The sequence below is a fragment of the Felis catus genome, chromosome B1 (assembly GCF_018350175.1).
Source record: "Felis catus isolate Fca126 chromosome B1, F.catus_Fca126_mat1.0, whole genome shotgun sequence".
Classification (NCBI taxonomy): domain Eukaryota; kingdom Metazoa; phylum Chordata; class Mammalia; order Carnivora; family Felidae; genus Felis; species Felis catus.
Window position 1 is genome coordinate 165,335,059 of NC_058371.1, and position 21,756 is coordinate 165,356,814.

The window sequence follows — 21,756 nt, forward strand, 5'->3', positions numbered from 1 at the left end:
ACCATTTGCCTATTATAGGATATTTCAGCTCCTTTTAGTTTTGGGCTATTTTCTATGAACTTCTAAATATATTAATTACTGTTATTATTTTTAATTATTGTCCTTATCTTTTAAGCCAACATGTGAGACTTTTGCAGTTCTGTTTCTAGTGACTTTTCTCTTTTCTCTTTTTAAGTCTTTTCTCTTAAGTATGGGCATGTTTTCCTGCTTTTTTCTCATGTCTAGTGATTTTTTATTATATAGTAGCTGTTGATGATGCTCTGTAGAGACTTTGGATTCTGTTATTTTCCCTAACAAATGTTGGGATTTGTTTTAATAGGCAGTTAAGGGGCACCTGGGAGGCTTAGTTGGTTGAGTGTCCGACTCTTGATTTCGACTTAGGTCGTGATCTCAGAGTGATTTGATCAAGTCCTGTTTTGGGCTCTGTGCTGACGGTGGAGCCTACTTAAGATTCTCTCTCTCTCTCTCTCTCTCTCTCTTCCTCTGTCCCTTTCCTTTGCTCTCTCTTTCCAAAATAAAAAAAAAATTAATAATAATAAAAGGCAGTTAAATTACTAATAGGTCACCTAGAATGGGTAGTGAGTGGGTTTTATGTGTAGTTACGGTGAATCTATTTTAATTTTTCCCTTAACTCAAGGAGAATCCCTTATTTTTGTTCTTTTTTTTTCAGTCTTTCAGCCGTTTCCCCCTTCCAGATTCCCTAGCATTTTATACTTTTGTAGTTCAGAGGTCAACCAAGGATTTGTGGGAAGTTTATATTCAGGTTTTTTTTTTTAAGCTTTCTTTTTTAAAAAAGAAATGTATATTTTTGAGAGAGAGGAGAGAGACACACAGACAGAGACAGAGTATGAGCAGGATAGGGACAGAGAGAGAGGGTGACACAAAATCTGAAGCAGGCTCCAGGCTCTGAGCTGTCAGTATAGAGCCCGATGAATGGCTCAAACTCACAGATCGGGAGATCATGACCTGAGCTGAAGTCAGATGCTTAACTGACTGAGCCACCCAGGCGCCCCAAATTCAGATTTTGCATTTCTCTTGTGACTCACTTCTTTCTAGGATTTCTTGAAACTCTGGAAGTATCAAACTCCATGTTCTGACTCATCAGACTGATAAAACTGCAGGTTTTTTGGCTGAAGTTCTGCAGACTGGGGAGTGGCCTCGGGACAAAGCTATATAAATACTGATTTAAGAGAATGTCATTCCCTTCATTTGAGGGTTGATTCTCCTTTAGTTTTTGTTTGTTTTCAGTTAGGCTCATGTCTTCAAGCAGATTTAAAAATTTTTTTGCTCAGGAGGCACCTGAGTGGCTCAGTCGGTTGAGTGTCTGACTCTTGATTTTGGCTCAGGTCATGATCTCACAGAGATCAAGCCCCACCTTGGGCTCCATGCTGAGTGTGGAGGCTGCTTAAGATTCTTTCTCTCTCCCTCTGCCCCTTTCCCCTGCTCAAGCTGTCTCTCTCTCAAAAATATTTTATTTTTTTTTTGCTCGGGGTTTATAATTTTTAATCCATAAGAGAGTTAGTCCAATATAAACTACTCTTTCATGTCTTAACATGATTTTTAAATTAATTTGGGCATGATTTTGTCTGTGTTTTTCTGAAAAGCATTTGTGAAGTTTCTAATCTAACTTTCCATGGATAAAAGCACATTTTTATCTTCTTTAAAAATCCCTGGATGAGCACTGGGTGTTGTGTGGAAACCAATTTGACAATAAATTTCATAAAAAAAAAAAAACCCTGATAATTGAGGGATTTTTCTATCCTATCTACTGGAATTCAAATTTAAAATGTCAATTCATCTGGCATAAAAAGTTCCTGATTTGAGATCCAGTGAAACCTTACTATGTTTGTGCCCAATGTTACTCAAAGATCAGTTAGATAGAAACATTTTACTTATTAGTCGCTAAGCCCTCTTGAGGGCAATATGTATTATATATCTAGATATGATGTGGCATACAAGGCTTTCATTTGGCCTTTATTTGTCCCTTAACATCTTAGAAAAATTCTCTGATATCCTGGGGTGGAATCAAGGTAAATGACCAAAGAGTGTGGTTAAAGTTTGTTTTATGATGTTTTTAAATTATCTGAATGCATTGATTTCAGTTTGCTGAAGGTGTGACCTTTCCATTTAATTACCTTTCTAGAGAACACTGCTTTTCTAGCCAATTCAGAAGCCCTGTTTTCTCCTTTACCTTTCCAAATTCTACTTATCTTTGACATCCATCCAGTCCATGGCTTCATATTTTCCTACCAGTGAACCTATGCCACTTTATTTATGTAGGGCTTTCCCTCATGATATATCCATTAATACACATTCCGAGCTATGCAGAGGCTTAGAAGGCAACTGAGATGAGAGTGGGAACAGAAAAGAGGTGGCCTTAAAATCTGCTAACGTACTTTTAAAGCTAGTAGGTCAGAATCAGCCTTTTCCTTTCAGAAACACTCCTCAAGGTAGGTGCTGTCCTGTTTCATTTTATAATCTAATCACCTCATCTGAATATAATCTTCTTTCCCACAAAGATCAGAAGATTATTCAGGGCAAGTATCATGCTTCCTCCTTCTTGCATAGAATCCAGCATAGTATTTCACATAAGAGTGAAAATTTCCCGGGGCACCTGAGTCAGTCAGTTGGTTAAGCTTCCAACTCTTGATTTCAGCTCAAGTCATGATCTCACGGTTTGTGAGATCGAGCCCTGCATCAGGCCAGAGATGACAGCATGGAGCCTGCTCGGGATTCTCTCCCTGTCTTTCTGCTGCTCCCTCACGCGTGCTCATCCTCTCTCTCTTTCTCTCTTTCTCTCAAAAAAAAAAAAAAAAAATTAAACTTAAAAAAAGGAACTTTAAAAAAAAGAGTAAAATATTATTTGAATGAGTTACTTTGAATTTTGACCATTTGGCTGAATCTGTTTGGTATTTTGCTTATAATTTTCTAATTACCTGACAGTGTTTGGTTTTGATATCCCACCAAAGAGCATGAAGATACGTACATGGAAGATTTATAGTTTGGCTTCTGCCTGATTCTCCGGCCACCTCTAATACTACATATTCTCCCTCACTTGCTATGGTCTTGCCAGATTGGTGTCCTCTTAGTACTTTCATACCTCAAGCAATTCCTTCCTCCGAGCCACTGCACTGTCGTGTCCTCTGCCTCGAATGGACATGGTGTGGTTAGTGCTTCTCATCACTTAGGTCTCAGATCAAATGGTCATGTCTCAGAGAGGTCTTCCTGATCTACCTTCCTTGTTCCCTTGAAGGTGATCCAAATCATTCTTTTACCCATCGCTCTGTTTTACTTTCTTCAGAACTTACTACAACCTGAAATTATCCTCTTAATCCATGCTTACGTGTTTATGGTCTGTCTTCCCACATTAGAGTCTAAACTCTGTGAGAGCCAGGAGTTTTGTCTCCTTCAGGGAAGTATCCCTAATGCTCAGAATGGTGGCTAAATGAGCGAATCTTTTGAGTTGTCACCCTGGGTGCCATCTTGAAAACAATTTATAGTGGATGCAGTATTTCAATGTTCACAATTTTAATTTGATTTCAGTGAAACATGGCATAGAAGTAGAGGCTAAAGAGATGTTCTTAAAGAATAAAGAAAGCACTAGTGAAAGCACAAGTCATAAGATCTACCAATGAAAAGCAAAAGAAAAATAGTGACAGTGTCTTACATCCAAGGGTGATAGCTAGCTAGCTATAATGATAATGAGTACCTCTCATGCTCCAGGTATTGTTACAAATATTAGACTTAAAAAAAAAACCTCATTTAGTCCTTATAACAACTCTGTAAGTATACTATAATAACCTCAATGATGACATTGAGAACAGAGACTAGATGAGAAGTTATGTAGGTTGATATGTCTGGGGTTATAAAGCCAGTAAGTAGCAGAGCTGGGACTCAAACCCAAGCAGTTTAATTCCAGTCTGTGGTTGTAACTACTGGGCCATATCTTTTCATTTCCACCGAGTACAGAACTGATTTATTTTAGTTGTCTCATTCATTTATCAAGCAAATCTGGCATTATTCTTCTGCCTATAGTTTTACAACTATTTGGTTTAGAATAAAGAATAATGGATTTAGGGTTGAGTTTTAGGTCCAGGTATATTACTAACCTATGGTAACTTCAACCTAACTTCTTCAATCCCCAATTCTCAAATATGTAAAAGGGAGGCATGTTTGAGCCATATTAAAGATAAACTAATATACTTTTTTTTTTCCTGTTATGGGAGCCCTGAGCACCATGCTGCTGATACATTTTGGAAGAATATTGTAAGGAATATTTAATACGTTACCTGAACTTTATTCATCTCCAGTTTGTTCTTCTCATTGGCACTCTGGTCTTGTTTGCTAGCTCCCTTTTTCTGAGGACCTTTTCCAAAGAAGATGTAATTTACAAAGGCATATTCCAGGAGAGCCAGGAACACAAACACAAAGCAACCCATCAGGTAAATATCAATCGCTTTGACATAAGGGATCTTCGGCAAAGTCTCCCTGAGGTGAGTGCTGATGGTTGTCATTGTCAGCACGGTGGTGATTCCTATGAAACAGAAAGACACATCTTAGCTGAATGCACTTGTTAAGCTGCCCTTGAAAGACTAAGACAGATGCTATTTCCTTATTGGTGTCCCAGAATGATGGCAGCAATGTGATAAACCACTAGGCAAAAGGAGCAGATATTTGGAAGGACAAAGCTTCAGACTCCCCATACAGGCCATGAACAAATCGTAAAACAGGATGTACCATTAATGGAGGGTTGGAAGCCATTTTTTTTAAAAATAATACACATAGAAGAAAGAAGAATAAATGGACCTGCATATCAAAATCCCATTGATGTGCTCACTGTCTCCTGTCAAATGTTCCTCATTCTGTTACACACCGGGTAACCCGGACTTCTTCCGGGTCTCAGCGTCTTGCTCATTTTCCTACTAAATCTGTCCTTGTGACACTAATGCCCACAATAGCCACTACCAAACTGAAAGTTGGTAACCATCGTGAGGAGACCTACTTCATTCCATAAGTCTATAATATATACAAGGTCAGTATTACACGTTAAAATAATAATGCATCATTCATAGTGAAACAACGCTAAAAGAAGGTATATGTAAGAAAGTTCGCGATTTGCATCAAACATTTGATTTATGTATTTTTTAAATAAAACCTTGTTGCTTTGATTTTTCAAATGTTACCTCTGGTTCTTGATTCCAGAGCCTAGAATGAATTAGTTCCCCGGAGTCAAGAAAAGATTTCCTGAAAAATTCAACTTGCATTTGTTAAAGAAGGTTAAGACTGTAAACTCTTAAAAGGAAAATTCTGTTTTGTCTATTTTGTTAAGCACAAGCTTTCTTAACCATATAATCTTTGCATGACTGTAATAAATATTTGGTGTTGATGATGGCAATGATGAAATGTAATTGGGAAAAACAAAACTGAAGAGGAAGTTGGAATCTTACGTAGATAATTTGTGCTATAATACTAAAATTACACATTTATATAGCATATTACAGTTTTATTTTATTTTATTTTTTAAGTTTATTTATTTATTTTTGAGGGAGAGTGAGAGACTGGGTTAGGGACAGAGAGAGAGAGAGAGAGAGGGAGAGAGAAAGAATCCCAGACAGGCTCCGTGCTGACAGCCCCAACATGGGGCTTGATCTCATGAATAGTGAAATCATGACCTGAGCCCAAATCAAGAGTCCGATGCTTAACTGACTGAGCCATCCAGGTGCCCCAATATTACAGTTTAAACACAGTTATGAATTATCTTATATGACTGCCATAACAGCTTGCTGGGTATGATAAGGCAGGTATATGATTTCTGTTTTATAGATGCATAAACAGAAATTCTGAGATTAGTTATTTTCCATAGATCACCCAGCTAGGGGCAAAAAAGCAAGGAAGTGTTAAAAGGCACTTAAAATGAAAACAGAAAGATGAGAAGATAAAACTTGAAACTTGATGACAGTGCTTAAAAATAAAGACAGGAAATGTTAAAATGGGTGTTAAAAACAAAGGACATCCGGCAAAGAGAATAGAAGGTAGAAACTGAAAAGGGGGAACAATAGTTTAGCACTCATTTGCCCATGAGATTATTCTGGATAAATTCCCTGATTTGACTATTCAACTTTAAGAGAACAGATAAAATAGGAAGTCGGAGTTAGCATATAAAAAGTTAAAATGGTTCAGATCAGTGATGAATTCCAAAGTACTGCACTGATCTGAAATGCCATCATGAATGGTCTCACTTATTTCTTTGAATAAAATTTTAAAGTTCACCCAATATAATTCTAGCTAATATCCTCAGCAGAAATAAACAGTTCATTTACAAATCCACTAATTACTTTTTGGTTTCTACTCGTTGATTTAAATTGTTAAGCAAGAAGGGTTAGTAAACAAATGCCTTTTTTACTTAGTTAAGTTTTAAAATGTCACAGATTTTACATTTCAAAGAGAAGATTAAGTCAGCATTTTATGTGCTAACATCTTTAATCAAAATACCATTAGCTTTGGGGATAGATGTGTAAGGAGAACCACGATTTATGACCTTGATAGTTGTATTCCCTGCTGTTGACATCATCCACTGTTTTTTCCTTAACCATAGTATACACATACTCATGTTCACATTCAAATAATATATGCAGATTCATACCTATGATGTGATCAACTATTTGTTGCCTTTCCTTAGTTTTGGAATGTTCAAAGGTTGATAAGGGGCTACCAGCATTTGACTGTGAGCCATTAGAAATTAGTCATTAGAAATAAGTTATAGAGATGACAATTACTTTGAGTGTGAAGGGGATGCTGAACATCTAACCCAGTTCAGCAATCTCAAAAGAAGTGATGTGTATGTCAGCTTAGCTGAAAATGATGCTGTTATGTATTTGGTGTGTGTGTGAGTGTGTGTGTGTGTGTGTGTGCGTGTGCACGCACACATGTGCACGCATGTTTGAGAATAAGCCCCAGAAAATGATAACTGAGAGGGGTCTAGGATCAAATAATGAGGCACACCCATACATGCTCAGATTCATCAAACGGACTTTATATATTCTAACTTTCCAAGGAATCCTTTAAAGTCTCAAATATAGCCTTTCAGTTTGCTGCAATTACTCAACCGTGGCAAGATTAATTTTGAATTTTGTTCCTCCAGGAAGGAAACCATTTTTATTCTGTGCTGATCACAGGTCATTAATATAGCTGATGAATGTCTGTGCCCTATTCAAGTGCGATGAGCTCCATTTAAGGAAAACTCAGATCGATACGACTTAACTTTAATGTTCGAAAAATAGTATTTTTTAACAATTGACATATCTTGTTAACAGTCACAAGGTTTAGCTTTCTCCAAATCCATTTGAGAATAATGCATTGTATGAGAAAGAATGAAATCATGCCATTCACAGCAACGTAAATGGAACCAGAAGGTATTATGCTGAGTGAAATAAGTCAGTCAGAGAAGGACAGGTATCATATGTTTCCACTCATATGTGGATCTTGAGAAACTTAACAGAAGACCATGGGGGAAGGGAAAGGGAAAAATAATTACAAAGGGAGGGAGGCAAACCATAAAAGACTCTTAAATACAGAGAACAAACTGAGGGTGGATGAGGGGTGGGGGAGAAGGGAAAATGGGAGGGCACTTGCTGGGATGAGCACTGGGGGTTGTATGTAAGCCAATTTGACAATAAATTATATTACAAAAAAAAGAATACAACATACAAAAAAAAAAGAGAGAATAATGCATTGTAAATGTTCTTCATTGTAAAAAAGCAGAGACCAAAGAGGAAATCATCATGAAGTTAGTAAAAATTAGTGTAATGAAAATTTAAAAATAGGCTCTAAGAAGCACTAATAATATAGCTAGTATTAATTATATTTCAAGATTTTTTTGGTAAAATGCTAAGAAGATATTGCACTGTAAAACATTCATCCTGAAAATGCTTACCCTTTGATATTTTACTATAAGGACTCTTACGGTAATCTCATTCTTTGACTTGCTCTGAGAGAAAGCCATTGCTCGTAATTTCTAACAATGGTTGGTTGGTTGAAGCTAAATCCTACCAGCTCTTTTCAGTGCTGGGAATGCCTTACCTAGTGCAACTCTGGCTGCAGATGCATCATAGTTGATCCAAAAAGACACCCAGGACAGAATTGTAATCAATGTGGAAGGCATGTAGGTTTGCAAAATGAAGTAGCCAATATTTCTCTTTAGACGAAAACTTAGTGACAGTCGTGGATATGCCCCTGAATTAAAAAAGGAAAACAGAAAAAAAAAATCAGATCTCCATTTGGTAGGAATCATCTTCTTTCTTTCACAGTGCCCCGAGTTCATTTGGAGGGAAATAACCTCACCAGTTGTGAACTCCACTTTCTTGGAGACCATCTTGTAGTCGACAATTGAAAACTGAGGAAGCTCAATTTTATTAACTCCAGTTACTGCTCCCTCTCCTCCATTCCAGTAAAACTCAATGTCATCAGTAGTATAGCCATCTGAAACCAAGAAATACAGCATGGTTAAATAGAGTTAGGTTGGTCTAGAAATTCATTTTGAAGAGTCTTGGAACTGGAGAGAAAATTCCCAGAAAGTGGTGGTAAGACAACAATGCTTTAAATAGGATGGCATATAGGTCTCATGATGAGCACTATTCTTGCATTGAGAAGATGGATGCATCTGCTTTAGTGGACATAAACTCTGTGCTCATTCAGTGATGTCTGATATCACTTCTCCTTATTTAGTTTCTTTGCATCTACTAATGGGAATTCTTTGGTTAGATAAGGCGATAGCTGGATTCTAGTACCTGAACATAGATTTTTACTATGTATCCTTTAACAATAATACATAATAATAATTGAGCATGTATTTGTTAAAAGGGATATGGAAAAGGTAAACTGGTAGAGTATAATGAAAAACCAAATTTGTACATACTGATTATATGATCAAGACATTTAAAAAAGAAATACACATTTTAGAAAATAGGTAAACTTCTATTCAAATTACATATATATTTATTATTCATTTATTTTGGGGAAAGCCCAAGTGTGGCAGGGGCAGAGAGAGAGAGACAGAAGATCCGAAGGGGGCTCCATGCTGACAGGCTGACATCAGTGAGCCCTATGTGGGGCTTGAACCCATGAACCGTGAGATCATGACCTGAGCTGAAGTCGGATGCTCAACTGGCTGAGCCACCCAGGTCCCCCTCATATATTTTTATTATATCTAATATACAGGTGAAAAATTAAGGACTATATGAATTTTTAAATTAAAATTTTAAATTGAAGTGTAATCACATATTATATTAGTTTCAGGTATACAGCATAGTGATCAATAATTCTATACATTATGCTTGCTCCCTGTGATAAGTGTAAAGAACTTTATGAATTTTTGTTTAACGTTTATTTATTTTTGAGAGACAGAGAGAGAAAGAGAGACAGACCATGAGTGGGGGAGGGGCAGAGAGAGAGGGAGACACAGAATCAAAAGCAGGCTCCAGGCTCTGAGCTGTCAACACAGAGTCCAATGTGGGGCTTGAACCCACAGACAGCGAGATCATGAGCTGAGCTGAAGTCAGATGCTTAACCAACGGAGCCACCCAGGTGCCCCCTATGAATTCTTGATAATACATTTATAGCTTAATATTTATGAGGGTGAGCTTTTGTTAATTTAAGAGTAATGTATAGAGGATTGTAGATTGCATTATTAGGGTCTACCCTGAAGTCTATTGTCTTCTCTTTTCTACTTCTGATTCCCCTTATCAGTGGTCTAGCTGGGTTATGGTCACATAAAAAATTAACTTCTATAAAAACAATGTATGGTATATTTAAAAGTCTAAAAATCAGTTCGGGCATATAGAAGGCTATAGTTGTCTCTTTCTACCTGGTAGACATAAAGAAGATATTTCTGAGTTCATTTGCTCTTTATATTCATCTCAGATAAAAAAAAAACCATCAAATCCTTTATTTCCATTAGAATTACTAAGGCTTGTGTTTCAAATATAACCATATAATATAGTAGATATGATGCAGACCTACTTTTGATTAAAGCCAGTAATATTTTCCAAGAGATTAAAAAAAAGAACATATTTAAAATTTAGAAGAGTGCCAAGTCTTCAGTGAGGCTCACTGAAAACATACCAGTGCAAGATGTAGGAAATTTTAATCTATTCTTTTTTTTTTTTTTTTTGAGGGGAAATAAACCTGTCTCAATTTTATTACTTTACACATTTCTAACTTATCTTCACAAAAAGCTCTTTTTTGAATTCTTATTCTTAAACTCATTGAACCCACAACCTTTTTATATTTGTTACTTTTGCCCTTCTATAGAGGTTATTATTTACTGTGTGATAGGTTTCAATTTAGCTTATTTTATTTCTCTTTAAACCATTTCCTTCTAGGTCTAAGAACTTGCCTTTTCTTCAAAGGGTAATCTTCCATATTCAGTAACCCATTTTACAATGACTCAAGAGTAGCCATAGAAACAGAAGATATTTATTTTAGCTATGATCCCTGGTGTCCAAGAAGCTGTGAGACCCTCTTTACCTATTGGATTTAGAATGATCTACATCTTCTTGGCTTATTGACTTACTGGCCTATTGGGGATTTATGATGTGTCCATGTAGGTTCAGCAGTTGTAACAAACGTACTACTCCGATGGGGGGTGTTGATAACGGAGGAGTCCATGTATGTGGAAGCTTGTGGCATATTGGAAATCTCTGTATCTTCCTCTCAATTTTGCTATGAACATAAAACTGCTCTAAAAGAGTAAAATTCTTTAAAAAATAACTTCTAGGGGCACCTGCGTGGCTCAGTTGGTTGAGCGTCCAACCTGACTTCAGCTCAGGTCATGAACTCGTAGTCAGTGAGTGCCAGCCCTGTATTGAGCTCTGTGCTGACAGCTCAGAACCTGGAGCCTGCTTCGGATTTTGTGTCTCCCTCTCTCTCTGCCCCTCCTCCACTCACACTCTGTCTCTTTCTCTCAAAAACAAATAAACATTAAAAAAAGTTAAAAATAAAAAAATAACTTCTAAAAAAACTCCACAGAAACATATTCATGCATATACATATATAGATAAATGAATGAATGAATGAATGAATAAATACATAAATAAATAAATAAATAAATAAAATTTGATGGTAATTTCAGAGGATCATGGATCCCCGTGGAGCCTATTTATGGTTCTAGAATGAGAAAATGGCTAGTGGCACTATGATAGCTTAAATTCAACCCTGATGCTCTCCCCTCCATTTTCAATTCAGCTATGAACTATTTCAAAGCCCAGCATGAAGTACCATCCGGGGAATGTAAGGTCTCAGCTCTGTCTGGATCTAAGGGACAATTGTGTCATGGGTTTTTTCCCCCACTCTGGGGACTAGTGGCATGGAGTTCTTGAATGGGGATTGGGACAATGAGATTGATGAAGAAAGCTGAATGCAGGGGCTCTTTGGACCCACTAAATAAAGGGCACGAACACTTGGGTAACTGGAGGAATTGTTTTGAGAGGTGGGAGAGTTGAAAATGTAGGCTGCCTCAGAGACAGAGACTACCTCCTGATCTACCAGCAAGAGAATGACATTTTACCAGGAGCTCATTGTACTTTTCACCTAAAACATTGTTTCCATTTTCAGTGCTCTGGCAGCTGGGTCCAAACCACAAGATATATGTAAGAAAAAACAACAATGCTTATAAGAGAATCCAATAGTCCTAGAGAAGAAAAGCAAGCAGAACATCCAAAGTATATGGCCCCTTGTGAAAATAACTGGTGGAGGAGGAAGACAATAGTTTGAACTCTTCAATTCCCATCCTTATTAAAAATATAGGAAAACCTAAAAAAAAAATATATATATATATATATATATATATATATATATATATATATAAACATAGGAACACTTAAGTATATTTGATTAGAGCACAGAAACCTTCCTTCTACTAAAACCCATAGATTTTAATAAAAGATGTTTTAAATAAATTGAGGAGATGGTCACTGGTGAGGCCAGATTAACATTTTAAAAGACAGCTTGAAAGAAATATCTCAAAAGAAAACAAAATTACAGAGATTTGGAAAGTATGAAGAAAACATAATGGCTTTGAAGGACTCATCTAAAAGATCTAATATATAAATAAATAGTAGGCAGTCTTGAAAGAAGATGAACCATAATAAATAAAAAGAAAACACAAGTTCTCTTGAGCTTAATAAATATTTTGCAAATTGAAAGGCTCATTATATTAGGTAATTGTGATAGCATGCCTGAACTCCAAGAGTAAAAGGATAATCTTAGGATTTCCCAGACAGAAAGTACAAGGTATTTTCAAAGGAAAACATATTGGACTTCTTGTATGGAAAGGAAAAGCTTATGGAATAATATCCACAGAATACCTAGAGTATAGGCAAAAAGGACAGCAAATCTGAGACCCAAGGGTCCCATTCCCTGCCAAAATATTGCTTCTTTCCAGAGATGATATACAAAGCTACAAAGATTAGAGAACATATCACCCAGGGACCTATTTGAGGAAACTATTCTACAGAGAAGTCTAATCAAATAAACGAATCAGGACGGATAATTAACACATAAAAAGGGAAATCACCTTGGAAACAGGGGGCTTGTAAAGAATCATAAGACTACTTTGTTCAAATCTATGCAAACAAATTAGAAAATCTGAATGAAATGGATAGTTTTTTCATAAGAAAAGCATTTGTCCAAATCAGGAGAGATAGGATATCAAACTGCTTGATTTCATTTCCTATAAACAAACACCCACGGGACTCAAATATTTAAGAACTTATAAGTCTATTACTAGTTAAACAGTTCCAAAGTAAAGGCTAAGATTGAACACTTCCAAATTATTTTCATTAAGTAAGTAGAACATATTAGTGAACAAAATCCAGCAGTACACTAAATAATAAGGAGTAACTAGTGGAGTTTATTCAGAGTGTGAATTGTTCAATATTAGAAAAATCTAGTAATATAATCTAATATATTAATAGATTTAAAGAGAAGGAAAGCATATGATTATTTACAGAGGTGCCAAAGGGGCATTTGACAAAATGTAATAGCCATTTAGTCTTTTGACAAAACAATACCCAATAAATATGAATAGATACTTCCTTACATAGCAAGATATAGCTGAGTCTCAAAGCCAGCATCATATTTATTGTGGAAACACTAAAACATTCCTACAGAGTTAACCGGGTAAAGGCGTTCACTACCATTGGTCTTATTTAACAGTGGTCTGGAAATACTAACCAATGAATTAGGCAAGGGAAAGAAAATTGAAGTATAAAGTTGTAAAGCTGCTGGTTAAGCTAATTTACAAATCATGCAATTGTATACTCAGTGAACCCTAAGCGGTGAACTTAATAACAATTAGAAATAATAGGATTAGACATGATAATGGGGTACAAAATTACTGTATAGAAATGGGTAGTTTCAGATGTAAAGACAACAATTTATAATGTGTAATGGAAGAATATTTAAAAAGAGATACAAAAATATATAGCGATAAACTGAAAAATATGCAAGACATATGCAGCATTGAGAACATTCTTGAAGGGCACAACAGAAGCCTTAAATAAACAAAAAGGCATCTCATGTTTTTGAGTAGAAAGACTCAACATCATAGGTTCATTTGTAATTTAACGTGAATACTACACGAATAGGTTTTTGTTTTGGAAACTGAACAAAATAATTCCAAAATGAAAATAAACAAATCAGAAGTTCCGAGAAAACTCCAAAAAAATAAGAGAGATAAAGGATACCTATTTTTATCAGGTAGTAAAATGTACTAAAAATCTTCAATAATGACAAGTGTTATCTTAATGCTGGTATAGACAGCTTAATGGGCCGCACTTAAAAATTCGGAACTAGAGCCAAAAAGAACAGAGGAATTTAGTATATAATAGAATTGGCACCTGGAAAAATTGGGAAGAAGACAGTTTCATAAATTATGTAGAAAAAATTGGGGAGCTACTGGAAAAAATTTGTTTGGACCTATATGTCATTCCGTGTATTATTATAAACGTCAAATTAATTGTAGTTTTATCTAGAAAATAAAACTATGTATGTACTAGAAGAAAACAAGGGAGAGTTCTTTTATAATTCTGGCATCAAGGAGACTTTTGTTGTTGTTGTTTATTTATTTTGAGGGAATGAGAAAGTACAATGGGGGGGCGTGCCTGGGTGGCTCAGTCAGTTAGCCTCTGACTTTGGCTCAGGTCATGATCTCGCAGTTTGTGAGTTCAAGCCCCACATCGGGATCTGTGCTGACAGCTCAGAGCCTGGAGCCTGCTTCAGATTCTGTGTCTCCCTCTCTCTGCTCCTCCCCTGCTCATGCTCTGTCTCTCTCTTTCTCAAAAATGAATAAACATTAAAAAAATTAAAAAAAAAAAAAAAAAGAAGAAGAAAGTACAAATGGGGAAGGGACAGAGAGAAGGAGATACAGAACTCCAAGCAGGCTCTGCACTGTCAGCACAGAGCCTGATGCCTGACTCAAACTCATGAAATGTGAGATCATGACCTGAGCTGAGATCAGGGGTTGTACACTTAACTAACTGAGCTACACCGGCGCCCCCTTGAGGAGCCTTTCTAACTGTAATACAACAAGCAGAAGTCATTTAAAAAAATGACAGATTTGTGCATACAAAAAAAAAAAAAAAGATGTGGCATAACCCCATAAACAACATCAAAAACAAATAATAAACAAAAAATAATTATAGTGCATATTGCAGGTAATAACTACATTTCTTAATATATAGACTTTTCTACAAACAACAACAATAAAAGAAAATGGCCAAAAACCTAATAACAAAATGGAAAAACGATATTCAAAAGCAGTTCATTAAAAAGGGAAAAATATGCAATTCAATCATAATAAAGGAGATACAAATTAAAATTAAGACTATATCAAAATACCTTTTTTTTTTTTTTAACCTGACAATCTGGTAAGAATCCACAAATTGATAACACAGTATGTTGCTGAGCATGTGGAGAAGCAGACACTGTTATGTGGTGCTGGTGTGAGTGTAGTTTGATGTAACCCATACAGGATGCAGTTTGGCTTTATCCAGCAAAAATACAAATGTATATATCCTTTGACTCAGAAATTCCTATTCTAGAAATTGGTCCCATAGGTTGAATCGAATAATTGTGAAGAGGGTATGCGTAGGATTATTCATTGCAGCACTTTTTCTAATAACAAAATATTTGAAACAATATAAATGTCTCTCGATAGAGGAGTGGTTGACTAAATTATGGTACATTAATGCACTATTGTAAAGCTGTAAAAAAGAATGAGGAAATTCTTACATATAATATGAAAAACTCTCCAAAACTACTTTTTTTTTAATGTTTATTTATTTTTGAGACAGAGAGAGAGACAGAGCAGGAACAGGGGAAGGGCAGAGAGAGAGGGAGACACAGAATCTGAAGCAGGCTCCAGGCTCTGAGCTGTCAGCACAGAGCCAGACGCGGGGCTCGAACTCACGGACCGTGAGATCATGACCTGAGCCAAAGTCCAACGCTTAACCGACCAAGCCACCCAGGCGCCCCTCTCCAAAACTACTTTTAATGAAAAGAAACCCCCACAAAGTTCAGCTATAACATTGTAATATGTGTGAGAAAAATATGGGAAAAGCAACAACGTAATTGTCTATACTTTTATATGTATAAAAGAACCTTGGGGGGGGGTCAGATAACAAATTGGTAATTATTTCCTTTGGGGGGACTAAGAAGATGGGAGATAGGGATGGGAGGGAAAATTGCACTATATTTATCTTAATATTTTTTTGATTTTTGAATCCTGTGTATCTGTTAAAACATGAAAACACTGAATTAAAAAAAATAAGATGTCCTAGAATCCTGTATATTTTCTACATGTGAGCAATATGGTTTCAAATACACATGACCAGTGTGACCTGGAAAAGATACAGAATGGGGCTGAGTTTCAAAATCTATCCAGCAGAGATATAGTGGAGTGCAAATTTCCCCAAATTCCTTTGCTCTTAGGCTCATCAGAGGTAGACTGAGGGCCCTGTAGCCAAGATTCCGGTAGAGAGGAGCCCTGCCTTGTAATGCTGTACTTTTTAAAGGACTGGCTGGACATTTGTATATGACTACGTGACTGTGTGACAATGGCGGGTCCCAGTGGTGGAGGTGGATCGGTCATAAAGGCATAGCCTTAGGAACTTGGCAGCTGGGACCAGCCCTTGCTTGTCAAGTTCACTTAGATCTGCTGAGTCTGCTGTCCGCCAGGAAGGAGGAAATGAGCTTCCAGGATCATCCAGACCTGTATCTCTTCAGAGCCATAAAAGTGCCTTCCATCAACACAAAATCAGACCAGTTTAAAAATTCACAATGCCCCTGAGAGGAAAACAAACCAATTGGCTTGGAAAAAAAACAAAGTGCTGATGCTAGGCCTGGGGAAAATTTCTCCCATGCACCTTTTTTATGTGGTGATAAATACCTCAGCCACATCCATTCAGGAAGACGGTGTGAAAGGTAAACTTTTTCAAAATGATAGATGGAATCAAAATAAATACAATTTAGTTTAAAAATCCTTTAAAGAAGCCAAGACAATATACTTCAAATTTAAAGCTGCCTTCTTGTCACACTTGAATGGAGTGTGGGGTTTAGACTAGCATGTCTCATACCCTTTGCTCACCTTTATATGGGGTTGGAGTGGTTTTCATCCAGGCAGGCTCTTGTTTGTCTCGTCACATTTCACAAAGAGATACTGTCCTATTCTAAGCTAGATTACACATGATTTTGCTTTTAGCTGGCAACATAGAGTATTTCAACTGTAAGTATTTGTTTGGGAGGAAGTTCTAAAACCTAGTATCTAGAGACTCTCTGTGGAGAGACATAGTATTTATAGATCAAAGCCTGAGTACAAACCCTTGACCTTGTCCCAGTTTGGGGATGGTTTCACCTACAGCTTTTGACCTCATTAAGCCTCTATCATTACTTTATGGTCCTGGGTGGCCTGTTTCTAGTAGGCAGTAAAAACAGGGATGATCAAGCACAGCTTCTACGTTAGCGTCTATGTGCTGCTTATCAGGGGCACCTGCTTGCTCACTTCCTCTTCCCAAGTGATCTAATACAAGGTCTTTGCTGACTCTTCTCCCCTGCCATGGGCAACTCTGGATTCACCCTCTCATCTTCCTGGATACCCATCAGGACCTCTGCTGAAGCACAAATACCAACTACCTCTAAATTGGCAAAGACAGATCAATGGAAATTATATTTAACATTCTAATACACATATTTTGAGTGCCTACTATGTATCAAACACTATGCCAGGAACTAAGGATATACAGTGGGTCACACATGACACTGCTTTTCAGGATCTAATGGTCTAATAACAGGCTGAGCAAATTGGCCAGAGTGGTGGAGCATCTATTATTACTTCCAGAGAGAATAATATGTACAGTGAATAAACATATAGAGGGGATAACATAAGATTAGGAAGATGTCGGCGGGAGACTGTGGTTTACTTCATAGAAGTTACTCAATAAGCAACCCAATTTTATCAGGAAAACTGAAATTTAAGGGGCAAAGTTAAATACATACAAACATTATAAAATCTTCAAAGATTCCAGTATGCGAAGGTAAGAGTGGGCTGACAAGGGGACAGTGGTTGGTAGCCATGACTGAGTGTAGGAAGAAGTGTAGGCAGATACCTAAGGCACTTGTCACAGCTCTTCTGCCCCCCAAGTGACTTTTATCAACTCAACTATGCGCTTGCCTTGAACGAAGCACAAAACAATGTTGAATTTTACTTGGCTTCTTTGTCTTCCACCGGGCTCTGAGCCCTTGAGGTCAGGAACCAGTTTTCCTTCCTTTTTGTACCTCAGTAGCATATGTATCAAGCTCCTAGCATACAATCAGTATCCAATAAAAGTTTGTAGAATATTGAATTTTTGCTCCTTGTCATTAGGACTCCTGGTTCTGTGTTACCAACCTTAACCCGACAACCAGGCACGAACCTGTGTACGTGTCTCTACTCATTTATTGTGTAGATATTTATTGAGAGCTGACTATGTGCCAGTGGTGGAAAACTACTGGAGGTATAATGGTAAATAAAGTTGACATGGCTCTTGTCCTCTGGGAGCTTGTAAATGTCATCTAAAATGCTATATCTTTCACCATAGAATTCCTTCTATGTCAGGTATTATGTGTATTGGCTTTCTTTAGCATGTGTTCTAATCTCCTTCAGGAAAGACAACTACATTTCCCAGATTTCCTTGCAACCAAGGGTGTGGATATGATTTAGGCTCTCTGGATTAGATGGAGTTAAGTGATGTCAGAGATGGTATTTGAGGTACTCATTTTTTTTTTATACAGCTCATAGAGTATAGATGGCTGTGGAACCAGAAATTCTGGTTTTAGCTCGAATCAACATGGTGGTGGAAGCTACCTGATGACCAGCTTCCTGATTGTGGTGGTGCTATCAGTTCCCTTGAAGGGCCAGTCTGCACTGTAGCTCTGGGAGTCATGTTCAGTGGCTCAGCCTAGAGCCCACTCGTTCAATCCTTTAATTTTGTAAGCACCACTTTCCTCTATTAAATCTCTTTCTGCTTAAGCTAGCCAAATGGGCTTCTGTTATCTGCAATAGAAACTGGATTGATACATTCTCTTTCTCTTCTAGGGAAGAATTATTTGCTCCAGGTTTGGGATTACCAGCGCCTTTCATTAGAACCTCCCTTGTGGGGGTGCCTGGGTGGCTTAGTCAGTTGGGCATCTGACTCTTGATCTCAGCTCGGGTGCTGATCTTGGGGTCCATGAGTTCAGGCCCTGTGTTGGGCTCCACTCTGGGCGTGAAGCCTACTTGAAAAAAAATAATAAAAACAAACCTCTGTTATGGCTTGTGTCAGCCTTTCATTTGGTGTTTCTGTGCCTCATGTCCCGCTTTCTACACACTGTACTGCTGAGGCTGGGTTCCCTGTCTCTTTGGCTTCGTGTTAGATGCTGCCCCTCAGAAGAACTGGCTGAAGCTTAGAAGATAGAAGGGGAGGGAAGGTTCTGGATTCTGGCTCTAGCAGTGTAGTTGTGTTGTAGTTGCTGGTGATTGCTGCTGGAGCAGTAGGGTGATGCCAGATCCTTGAAGCTGAGCAAGAGGCAGCATCTCTTTGGGCAACTCTACACTTCGAACACCATCTCTGACAGGATCTCAGCAGATTCAGACTCATGGGCTCCATCCAGCACGGGAGTATTAGCCATTTCTGTCTTTTGCTCCTTCAGCATCCCATCCTCCTTCTCCCTTTCGCTTTTCCAGCTCTTCCAGTTTCTATAACCAATTCTCTCTATTGAATTACCTTTTTGAACAAACTTGAGCAGTTTCTGCTTTCCTGATGGAATCCTGTCAGTTCCACAGTACATCGTATCATGTAAATATTTCATCTGTTTATGTAGCTTTGTGTTTATCTCTGCCATTTGTGTCCTTTGTTCCTCTCTCTATACCTTATGAAAGCAAGACCTTCTTTGATTCAATTTTTAAAAATTCCTGATGCTTAGAACAGATTCTGTCTACAGTCAGCATCCAATACATATTTTTTAATAAATGGATTAGTGAATATTGTTTGCAGCTTAGAGTTCTAAATTTATTGTCTCAGCCAGGTAGCTTGATATAGGTAATTGTATGGTAGTATTCTTGAGCTGGATTTACTCCTTGATTAAGATGATTCTGGTCATCAGGGACTTGCAGGTGGGTCTGGGCATCAAGGACGTGGAAAACCCTGCTTGCTAATTTTAGACATACTGAGTAATGAGGTGATAAGTTAAAACCTCAAGCCAGTTTTTGAATCATAGGATCTTATGGGAGAAATGGTAGCAATAATTAGAATTGTGAGACCGGAGACAGCCTGCAGCTTGGGGTTGAGAGAGGAGAAGGCAGTGGATGAGTCAAAACAACACCTCTCATTGTCTCCTACTTCTGAAGTCTCCCACTCCCGAAGTAGAACACTTCAATGCCATGCACAGAAAAAGGGCTGGAATATGGCCATCAACCAATACAGATTTTAATAGTATTCAACTGCTCATACGCTCAGTGGTCTGGGTCTTTATTTCCAAGCTCACTTATGCTTTGTTTAACTAAAACCCATTAGACTTAGCGTTCAAGGCACTGAGATAATTACACATGATTTGGGGGAAAAAGAAAATGCTCACTCCATTTCAGGTAGAAGTTTGAGTTCTCCTGAGAGCAATAATGGCAGCTGGATCCAAAGGAAAGAATAGAGGCCTAGAAATACACTATTATTCAAAGGTTACACAAGAACATTTTGCCACAGAGAGCGAACATCAATTTACTCACACCTCAACAACCTATTTACCAAAGGCTTTCCTTTATGAACCAGTGACTTCACACCGTGCCTCAAAGCCTGAACACTTGGATACCAAGGATATTGTTTCCTAGCAACAATAACTACACAGAAGCTCTCAAAATTTCCTCTCTGTCCCTGGGGACTTCTTGGTGCAGAAAGTACAGATAAAATTAAGTTGATGTCAATGGATAAGGATGCATGGAGCTAGTACAAATGTAGAAGTATCTGGATGTTAGTGTTTCTCTTTATTATTTGAAACACTCTGTTTCGGATCCATTTTCTAATCTGAAAATAAAAATCACTCCCCACTGTGCTTAATAGACCCGAGAGGATGGTCTAAAATTGTATTTAAATTGTGTCTTAGATCCTGTAGATATTTGAGCTTCTAACCCATGAGTGGGCAGAAGTAAATGTATTTCCCTTTGTGGAGCAGCCATAGCCTCATCTCAAGTTTCACAGTGTGGAGCTTGATTGGCTTAGGTCACTTGCTAAAATATCACCCCCTTTGCTGTAGTGACTGGCTCAGGATTAGGCAATAATCTAGGTTTAAAACAATCAGCTCATTGTAATCCCTCGGTCAGATTATTTCTTGGAAATAAGCAGGTGATCCAAGTTCACTCCTAGAGAAACCTGGGACTTTTGTTCAAAAGTTGGAGATTTCCCTCTCTCTTTTAGCTGTCAGCAAACAAAATGTGTTTAGTGGAACATGGCTGGTCCCGTTACAAGAGCCAATATGTTCCCTTCCTATTTTCATCAGTTCCTACTTGCCTTTGTTTGAAGGGTCCTAAATCACACTCATGATCAGCATTTCAACTGTTGTTAGAAAATGATCTATTGAAATACACTTAGTAGTCCACCACTCCCCGGTTCTTCCTTCTCCTTCCACATGAGGGCAGAAATATTGGGAGTTTATCAGCATCTCTGTTCTTATAACTGTGTAGATACTTCATGTTACAAGATTATCGGGTATTTGTAATCGTGCATCTCAGCAGCAGATAAGGAAGCCAACGGGGTGTAATCCTTCCAGTGGCTCCAAATGTGTTACAACATTTATTCTAAGAGCTACTTTGGATTCCTTTCTCACTCACATCTGTATCTCTGTGATATCCCAAGAAGCAGTAAACAAACTATGGAAGGCATATTTTTAAAGTATTGTCACAGTATTAAAAAACCTTAAGTACAAATCCATGCGGTGATCCACTTAGTGTTTGACTCCTATCTGATAAGGTACTGTTTGAGTGGTCATCCAGTCCCTAGGGATGGCTGTCATTTTTTTTTCTCAGTCAACTCAATTGTTAATTAGGTTTATAAGTAAACATTAGAAAATATGTCCTTATAATAAGTAAAAATTCATCTTCTTAGAGAGTATTCATTATCTAATCCTTGTCTACCTGTTGTGTTAGTAGGAAGACCAACCCAGAACCTTTTCTACGTGACAGCACCTCCCATTTTTTGA

At 37.6% G+C, this 21,756-nt stretch overlaps 1 protein-coding gene across 1 annotated transcript in view; it reads right to left on the bottom strand.

The window, feature by feature from the left end:
• The window catches only part of GABRB1 (gamma-aminobutyric acid type A receptor subunit beta1), a 387,348-nt gene that overhangs the window by 23,775 nt on the left and 341,817 nt on the right, over nt 1–21,756 (bottom strand). Inside the window, exons 6-8 of the mRNA XM_011281892.4 lie at nt 8,341–8,478; nt 8,080–8,232; nt 4,290–4,534 (exon numbers count right to left, since the gene is read on the bottom strand). Of these exons, the coding sequence (XP_011280194.2) occupies nt 4,290–4,534; nt 8,080–8,232; nt 8,341–8,478 (536 nt within the window). The remainder of the gene's footprint in view (nt 1–4,289; nt 4,535–8,079; nt 8,233–8,340; nt 8,479–21,756) is intronic.